The sequence below is a fragment of the Periplaneta americana genome, chromosome 4 (assembly GCF_040183065.1).
Source record: "Periplaneta americana isolate PAMFEO1 chromosome 4, P.americana_PAMFEO1_priV1, whole genome shotgun sequence".
Taxonomy (NCBI): domain Eukaryota; kingdom Metazoa; phylum Arthropoda; class Insecta; order Blattodea; family Blattidae; genus Periplaneta; species Periplaneta americana.
In genome coordinates this window covers 24,024,114-24,033,654 of record NC_091120.1, presented here as the reverse complement: position 1 = coordinate 24,033,654, position 9,541 = coordinate 24,024,114, and the positions used below count along the sequence as shown (strand labels likewise).

Here is a 9,541-nt window from a genome sequence, read left to right as displayed (position 1 = left end):
GTTGCATGACTTTTAATATGAACTCTCCTTTGCAAACTGATACTTAAGCTGAAGGCGCAAATCGATACATTTGAAACTGCTAACTTCTCGACCAATCTCACCTGACTTAGATATTTAAGTATCTAAGGTTCATTTCTTCTCATACTGCTCCACAAACAAAGACGTATTATCTCCCTAGATAGTCATTTAGCCAGCTGTTGATTACATCTTGATTCTCTTGTACCCAATGAATGTTAAGACGAATAGTTTCCAAGCTCTGCTTCAGCGATCTGTTTCCTGATCCAACGTTCATCGGTCGGAAGAACTGGGAAACCTGAGAGAGAAGCAGAGGTGCCTTATTTTCAGTCTTTCAGTTCAGCTACGATAACTTGAATTCAGTATGCTTAAATATATTTTTTTTGTACTAAGAGCAACAGGTTTAAAAAATTGAAACTATTATTATGGATATTTTTCCCTTGCCTCTTGATAGTCGTATTCCGTGGTGAAATGAGATGTTACTGCTGATATAAAAGTGCCCATTGTATATGTAGAGTTTCCAAACATCGACTGCAAATAGTGCCAATGAGCCTTGAGATGTCTCCAAGCCAGTAACTGGCCTTCTGGATTAACTGCAACTCCACCCAGAACAACTTTTACATCTTGAGGCTTGACCATGTTCCGATCCAACGTAGTTAGGAGATACCTGTTAAAAATCATTATACTGTACAAATCTTTTATTTAATGCCTCTGATTAAGTTTAATGTTATGTATTATCAGTGGAATGGGTGACAGCAAGATGGTATTGGGCGAGGTGGGTCTGAGGATTCGCCATGGATTTACGTGATATTTGCCTTACAATTCAGAAAAACCTCGGTGGGAGGAGGGGGGGGAACCCAACCAGATAATTAGCCCAGTAGGATTCATACCCATGTCTGATCATAGCCTTGGTTTAGGAGTACAGCTTGCTAGTGCCAGAGCTACATCAGTGCAGTCCCATGTTTAGCTGCCACATTTATTTCCATAACTTCTTTTACGGAAGCAAATGAGAAAATAGAAGTACGGTAGATCTTTTTTTTTTTAACTCACCTTTGTAAAATCCATGGGTCTGATGCTACTCCTAAGGCTTTAAGGAATAATTTTCTTTCACTTGGTATTCCTGTACTGTTATACTTGGACCAGCAATACTGCCAATCTTTTACATCTCCATATTTAATACCTAGAATAATTAAAACAGATTAACAATTGAAGAGCGTCAGTGGAAGTGTTTTCAATTATTGAGTTCCATCATGACCGTTCATGATTTGTGATTTGATCCAGTTACAATGACATTATAAGATATAAATTAGGCCTATAACTATTATTTGTTAAAAGACATTGTTAAAATAAACCCGTAAATTAAAAATGTTCTACTTTTCATTTACAGTTGGGAAGGGAATAAAAATAAAACTAAAATAAATCATCTCTGGTCGGTTCATTTCTTTTGTTATAAACAAAATAAAAATTAAATAGCTTCTTTTACATAGCTACGTATCTACCTCGTTGCTACATGTATGTTTTGAAACTAACGAAAGAAAATTAGATTCGTATTTAATAAGAATAAATTTATATAATATTTATCTACTATTTACAACAAATTAACATTTTTATTACAGTTTTTAAGCGAGTTTCGAAACAAGTTCCAACAACAAATCAAACAGAATGACATTTAAATACCTCACTTACGGGCTATCTTGTGTATCTGTGCTCAAAGTCTCTGGTCATACACAACTGTCTTTTATCTGGGACTATGAGTATTCCAGCAGTCCAATCTGTTTTAGAGTAACTGTACATTACTAAAGTGAATACCAGTACTGCCTTATTTCATAAGTAAATACTGGTAATACTTTTTTGTTGCTTTGTTATGACAGTGATTCTGAAGGTAAAATACTATTACAAAGGAAATGTTTACAGCAGAGCAATATTACGTTCTGTTAAATAGTTTTAATAATATCTGGATGGGGGGGGGGGGACTAAATTCAGAATATACTATTTAAAAAAAACACTTCGTAATATGTATGATAAGAACTTTCTTGTGTTAAATTTTAACGTATCTTGTTATTAATTGATGAACTAGTGGACTTACTCGTGTTAAATATGTAATATTCGTCCGGCTTACAGCTGTTTCAGTGCATCACGCACCATCATCAGAGCCTACTAGATCGCGAACTTCTCTGCCTGTTAGGAGGGTGTGTTTTATTGTTGGAATGTGTTGGATTGTGGAGTCGAATAGTGTGTGTGTACTGAAATTTATCTGTGTGTTGAGGATTTGATCAGGGTGTGTTTTAGTGTGTTTGTATATTTCGTATTGTTCTAGTGTGTTGAGTTTTTGGTTCTTGGGTTGTGTGTGTAGAATTTCCATGTCTGCATTTATGTTATTGTATGTATAGTTAGCATTGGTTATGTGATCGGCGTATGTAGATGTATTGTGTCCTCTGGTTATTGCTTTAATGTGTTCTTTGTAGCGTGTTTGGAATGATCTGCCTGTCTGTCCTATGTAGAATTTATCGCAACTATTACATGTGAGTTTGTATACACCTGTGTGGTCGTATTTATTTGTTTGTGTTTTTTGTGTGTTGAGATGTCTTTGTAGTGTGTTTTCTGTTCTGTATGTTATGTTGTATTTCTGTTTTCTGAATGAAGATGCGATCTTATGTGTGTTTTTGTTTTCATATGTTAGTGTGATGTATTTCTTGCGTTCTTGTGTTTGTGTTGTGTTTTGTGTATTTTTGTGTTTGTTAAGTTTTTGTTTTGTCTTCCTTATGATGTTATCTATTATGTTTGGATTGTATCCGTTTTCTTGTGCTATGAATTTGATTGTGTTCACTTCTTCATGGTAGTGTTGTTGGTTCATGGGTATGTTGAGTAATCTGTGTACCATTGTCCTGAATGCAGCATGTTTGTGTTGTATGGGGTGGTTAGATGTGTTGTGTATGTGTGTGGTGGTGGTGGTTGGTTTTCTGTATATTTTGAAGGTATGTTTGTTGTCGATTTGTGACACAGGTGTATACAAACTCACTCACATGTAATAGTTGCGACAAGTTCTACATAGGACAGACAGGCAGATCATTCCAAACACGCTACAAAGAACACATTAAAGCAATAACCAGAGGACACAATACATCTACATACGCCGATCACATAACCAATGCTAACCATACATACAATAACATAAATGCGGACATGGAAATCCTACACACACAACCCAAGAACCAAAAACTCAACACACTAGAACAATACGAAATATACAAACACACTAAAACACACCCTGATCAAATCCCCAACACACAGATAAATTTCAGTACACACACACTATTCGACTCCACAATCCAACACATCCCAACAATAAAACACATCCTCCTAACAGGCAGAGAAGTTCGAGATGACACCGCGATCTAGTAGGCTCTGATGATGGTGCGTGATGCACTGAAACAGCTGTAAGCCAGACGAATATTACATATTTAACACGAGTAAGTCCACTAGTTCCTCAATTAATTATATTCAAGTGTTAAAAGTGGTGTACACAAGATTCAAAAATGGAGTATCTTGTTAACATGTTTCGACCTATTTTGGGTCATCTTCGGAACTGGTCGTTGTTGGTCTTGGCGCCTCTTATTTCCTGTATGGGTGCGTTCATAGTGTACAGTCAAAGAGTGTATGTGTTTTGAAATTGAGTTGTGTGTTGAGAATATCGTTGGGGTTTGTTTTCGTGTGTCTGTATATTTCATATTGTTCTAGTGTGTTGAGTTTCTGGCTTTTTGGTTGGATGTGTATTACAAAACACCTCCACATATGCAGAACACATCACAAATGCCAACCACACCTACAGAGACATCAACACAGACATGGAAATACTGCACATCCAACCAAAAAGCCAGAAACTCAACACACTAGAACAATATGAAATATACAGACACACGAAAACACACCCCAACGATATTCTCAACACACAACTCAATTTCAAAACACATACACTCTTTGACTCTACACTACGAACGCACCCACACAGGAAACAAGAGGCGCCAAGACCAACAACGACCAGTTCCGAAGATGGCCGAAAATAGGTCGAAACATGTTAACAAGGTACGTTAAAATTTAACACAAGAAAGTTATCATATATATTCCGAAGTGACACAGTGTTAAAAGTTGTTTAATCAGATGTATAAAAGGAACATTTCATTACTAGTGATTTCAACAAAACAGCTAATTTTTAACAATGTATTAACACATGATATTACTACAAATTACCTGCAATGTACACCACTTCTCGGAGGTTGGGTGGTATACGAGCTCCATTGTCCATCCAATCTCGAAACTTCTTTTGTGCTGGTTTCACTGTAGCCTGGACATCGCACAAGACTGCAGATGCTAAGATATCAGACCTCATAAGTCTTGAAAATAGGAGAAGAATAAAAATTAAATTCTATATTTGTATCCTGTCGAAAGATCATTAATGCTGAGACGTAAGTAGAGATCGAAGTTATTTTCATGCTATAATTTGTGATGTTAGAAAATAAAAGAGCTATCTGGTTGAATAATCTACTGCCCTGTTAATGAAGGTCCCTACATTAATGAAATATATTTTTACGATTGCAAAAGAAATCTATTAAATGTAAATAACTCTATGGTCCAGTTCAAAAGGGAAACAACTCAAAATATAAAATTTTGAGACAACTGCATTTTAAAGTTTCATATTGCATTGAAAAATACAATTTACATCATTCTAGTTGGAACTTAAAGTATATAAGAAACATCATTAATAGAATTTGGAGTGATTTCAATGATCCTTGATATTTCACAGCAACATGCAACTTTAAACAAAGGCAAATTTTACAATCTGTACAAAAGAAACCAAATGATGGAAATGTACAAAAACTTGCCCAGACATGTTCAAACATTTTTAACAAGACCTAGAACAGGTCACATTGTCACACAATTGTACCTACACCGATTTCACATTTCTGATAATCCTACTTGTCTGTGGTGCAATAATCATGATGAAGATCTGGAACACATTCTTCTATACTATCCATCCATAAACCACAAAAGAAGTAAATTAAAATCATCAGTACCAGTTGCAGAAGACACAACCCTGCAGTATATATTGACTATAACCCAACTCTGGCTACTAGCAACAGGCATCTATAATGAACACCGATCAAAATACCCCTCATTTCCCATGAAAAACAACAACTGAATAGATTACAGTAGATTATAGTAGACTTTATGTTGTCAGAAAACAGCTGGATACATTAAGAAGATTGATTGATGAAACTTTAAAATGCAATTATCTCAAACTTTGAATTTTGAATTGGCTCGTCAATACTTCAAATTGGTGTATGCCACCTCTAATCTACATAATTCAAAATTCATGCCAAGTTATTCAGATAAGTCATTAATTAAATTATGAAACAGTTTTCAATATATATGATAATTTAATGTTAAAAACAAAGCAATGTGCTACACATTTATAACATTTGTTCTTAATTAAACTTGATAATCTGTGTAAGTATTTTCGTCTTACGGCACTTACATACTTGTAACAATATCTAAGTATGTAGTATTTGTGTACATGTTAAAACCTCACAAATGTTGAAACACACTGACAAGGGAACTGTCCCACTCTGATGTCAAGATTCGGGTCGTGAAAATTTTGGGTGAAAGTATGGCCAAATTCGTAAGACACATGTCTCGGTTTTTTCCATATAGGCCTGGATTCAAGAGAAAAAAAAATTGGAAAATTACGAGTCAAACGGCTGTAGCGTAACTGTTTATTGCTGCAACAGGAAATGATGTGGCAGCATGACTCGGGAGGTAGCATGTTGGACTCGAGTGTAGGCAGTGCATGAAGTTCGGGTTCGAATCCCTTTTCGTCACTTTTTTATGTTTTTATTTTAATGCACATATGCGTAGCTTCATAAGGTTATATCATTTTGCAATGTGTGCGAAAATTAATGGTTTGTAGAATAAATTTCCATCTTATACTGCCTCGTATTACATTGCATTGACACAAAGTATTCCTTCAGATCAGGGACGGGAAACAGTAACTCTCAGAGAGCTTAAGCTTCTACCGCTACAGTTGCTGTTGTATGTAGGTACTCATGCTAACTGCTCTGTTTACAATACAAGTTTCAGATGATTCACATTACTATATATCAGTCATTAATTGTAAATATCATCATCATCATCCTGTCAAGTATTAGTCCCAAAAGAACTGTTACGGCCTGAAAAAGCGATTTTCCTGTCATCTTTTCATAGGTCGACCAAGTGACCGTTTCCCTTGGACGATACTTCATTGTGTGTGTGTGTGTGTGTGTGTGTTTATCTAATGCTCTGGATTTAACAATGAAGTCATCATCCTTCTTGCTTCCCAATGTTTTGATGGAAGGCCCACAAATGTCCTAAGAGTTTCACAATTAGCCAGGTGCTCCATCTCCATGTCCTCTTCTCTGGTGCACAGTAAGCATTTAGGTGAATTCAGTACTCCAATACGATGGAGGTGTTTACTGAGGCAATCATGACCAGTAATCAATCTAAACATAGCCACAGCAGATTTTCGAGGTAGATAAGGAATTAGTTTTGGATCTTTGAATGATTCTTTCCATTTTGAATTTTGATGTTTTGCCTGTTCGCTGTAACTTATTCTTTTCATGACTTGCTTTATTGATTCATATGGGAACTTGAAATTTGTTTTTAAGTTGATATAAGTTCCTTTCTTTGCTAACATATCTGCTTTCTCATTACCGTTCAGTCCACTGTGGGCCGGGATCCATTGGAAGACCACTTTTTTATTTAGCATTTGAATTTGTTTTACCATGCAATGAATTTCTTTTACTTTTTCCATTTTAGGGGATGTAGTTGGGCTGATGGACTGGATTGCAGCTTTGGAGTCAGACAGGATGACTATGTTTTTGCACTGGTTTAGCCAAACAAATACATTTATACTTCATTATTGACATAGGGATCCTGGATGAAACCTGGATGGGTAGTGATGTGTCTCACATAACCTCTCCTACCCATTTCCCACCCTCACCTTCTCGTGGTGCAACCTGTTTTTATGAACGAGACTTTGGGGACCGGGTCATGGCAGTATAACCATTCCACCTAATACTGAGGAAATGCTGTATTGAAGCAGGTCCAGATGCTTAAAGATGGCAACCCCATCACTGGACTTACCACCTCATTGCTAGCAACTAGTTGGTGGAACATTCTAGTGCTTTCAAGCCTGATAATTGTAAATATAGTGAGCAAATGACAGTTGACTTATACAGTAGAACCTCTATTATCCGTGGTAATGAAGGGGGTGGACTGAACAGTTAATCGAAAAAATCGGATAATCAGTATCGTAAAATATTTTCGTAAATTAAATGAATAATACTTGCATTTATTAATTTCCTCCATCCTCTTGTGTTTAACACGCTAGGTAGTGAATCAAAAGTTCACTCATTCAAGTCTGGTTGTCAATGACGGGTTTTTAAGGGGTAAGGAAATTCCTTGTAATGGCTGTCAGCGGAAACATAGGAATAATACAGGTCTCGTGTTGTAGATTTACATACTTTATACACTTTATTGTTGATTTTTATTAAATCGCGCACAGTTGCAACACCAATCTCGTACTCCGATGCGAGATGAGTCACAGCGTCTCTTTCCCCAAACCACACAATTATTTCCTTTTTTTCGGTACTTAGCATACACGTTTTCTTTTGACACTCACAGAATATATTTTATATGGAAGTTGTACAGTACGGCAACTCTAACAGCAGATCATACTGTGTAAGTGTCAAGGTTTGTAAGAACACTCTCTAGAAAAAATATATACTGGTACTATAACGTATAGTAGTATTTTATACATATGAAGAAGATAGAGTATGTGTGTGTCTGTAGCAAAAAAAAAGAAAAGAGCGAGAGAAAGATAGTCGGATAATCCGGCAATCGGTTAATAGGGTGATAGATAATTGGGGTTCTACTGTATATGTGTCAATACATAGTCGAACATGGAGTAAGGCCACTAAGGGAAAATACCAAAGATGAAAGATTCGATCCAGTACTGTGGATTTAGGCTCAGCATAGCTCAGAGCGCCCAGTGCGTAGAATTGGGAGTCCCGGGTTCGATCCCCAGTGCCGAACCAAATTTGTCTCCATTAATAACCAATGGTAACTGTAAATGATAATTCTGTAGGACCAAAAAAATTAATCTTTAAGTACAGCAAACAGTAAGCTGAAGGGGAGAGTGGAATTTGTGGTGAGAAAGTATACTGGAGGCAGGCATTCTCTACATTTTTCCCATTTTCTCTAAAACTTCTCCATTACTTCTTCATAAATATTCACAACCATCCATAAAGCTAATGTAGAAAATAACAGGAAGTTGCTGTACCATATTACATGCTCAAACACAAACACCATAAGAGAAATATGTCTTACAGAACACGTTACTAGTAAGAATCTCATGAAGTGGTATTGAAAGCTGTGTCAACAATACAATGAAAAGAGAATAATACAAGTGGGGATTGTAGCTGTACAAGGAAAGAAGAAACTGTGATGATAGGGATGATAATTTTTAACACATTATGAGCAGTAGAAAATAAACTTACTTTTGCAGGTGTGTGCCTGTGTCTTCCCAGCCAACATGTTTTGCAGCAGGCTCAAGAAGTCTTCTCATATATTCAAGGAACTGTTTATATGCTGCTGATTCTGAAAGAAGTTTGCTCCAAGACTGAAAGTGCTCAAGAGCTGTTGCCCAAGGAACATAGTCTTGTTCTTGAAGCAGATACAGGGACAGATTCAGGGGAACAGATGCATTCAGTACACCAGCTCTGAAGAAAAACAACAGGTACTTCTATAAGGTCCGAAAGAAAATTCTGAAGGAAATAAAAATTTAATAATTAGGCTTATATTTCGTATGTTAATATAAAACAATTCTGATTTTCTTTCTTTCCTTCCATGTATTTAATTTACTGGTGTAAAACACATCCTTGTTTACATTTATGTGAAATTTATATTACTATGTAATAGGAATGCCAGATTTTTAAGAGGGAGAAGAAAAAATAATATATCTATCGACATTTTAGATGAAGATTTCATATTTTAGTTGCTATTTTTTTTAAGTACAATATAAACAAAACATAACATAAAACTGATTAAAATACTTATTATATTACAGGTAATAACTCGCCACATAAAGTGAAATTGGGACAAAAAATAAACAGAAATTAACAAAACAAATTATTATGAAAATATTGGAACTAACATCAGATTAAAATGATGACTATTTTGTGATATAGAACCACATTTCATTGGAAACTTTGCATTCTGTAATAATGAAATGTCCTTTTCTTTGAAAACTGAAAAAACGTTCTTGCACAGCAATATAATTTATTACAATTTGAAGTTTAGTTCTGTGGAATTCAGAAGAATTTCTATTTCTAACATCAGTCTATTTATTTTCCATAAGGAAAAAAAAATTGTCATACGTTCACAGTGTTCTGTAGATGAAATAGTTCCACAGCTTTCTCAAGATCAGGGTACA

The 9,541-nt window shown here is 35.6% G+C and overlaps 1 protein-coding gene across 5 annotated transcripts in view; it reads right to left on the bottom strand.

Annotated features, from left to right (window-relative positions):
* Positions 1-9,541, bottom strand: part of LOC138697602 (endoplasmic reticulum aminopeptidase 1-like) — a 248,723-nt gene that overhangs the window by 9,045 nt on the left and 230,137 nt on the right. For all 5 annotated transcript variants that reach the window (XM_069822984.1, XM_069822983.1, XM_069822987.1 and 2 more), the window contains 5 exons: positions 8,607-8,828; positions 4,264-4,406; positions 1,066-1,195; positions 460-682; positions 102-313 (listed from right to left, as the gene is read on the bottom strand). In XM_069822984.1, coding sequence (XP_069679085.1) covers positions 167-313; positions 460-682; positions 1,066-1,195; positions 4,264-4,406; positions 8,607-8,828 — 865 coding nt within the window. In that variant the 3' untranslated portion in view covers positions 102-166. The remainder of the gene's footprint in view (positions 1-101; positions 314-459; positions 683-1,065; positions 1,196-4,263; positions 4,407-8,606; positions 8,829-9,541) is intronic.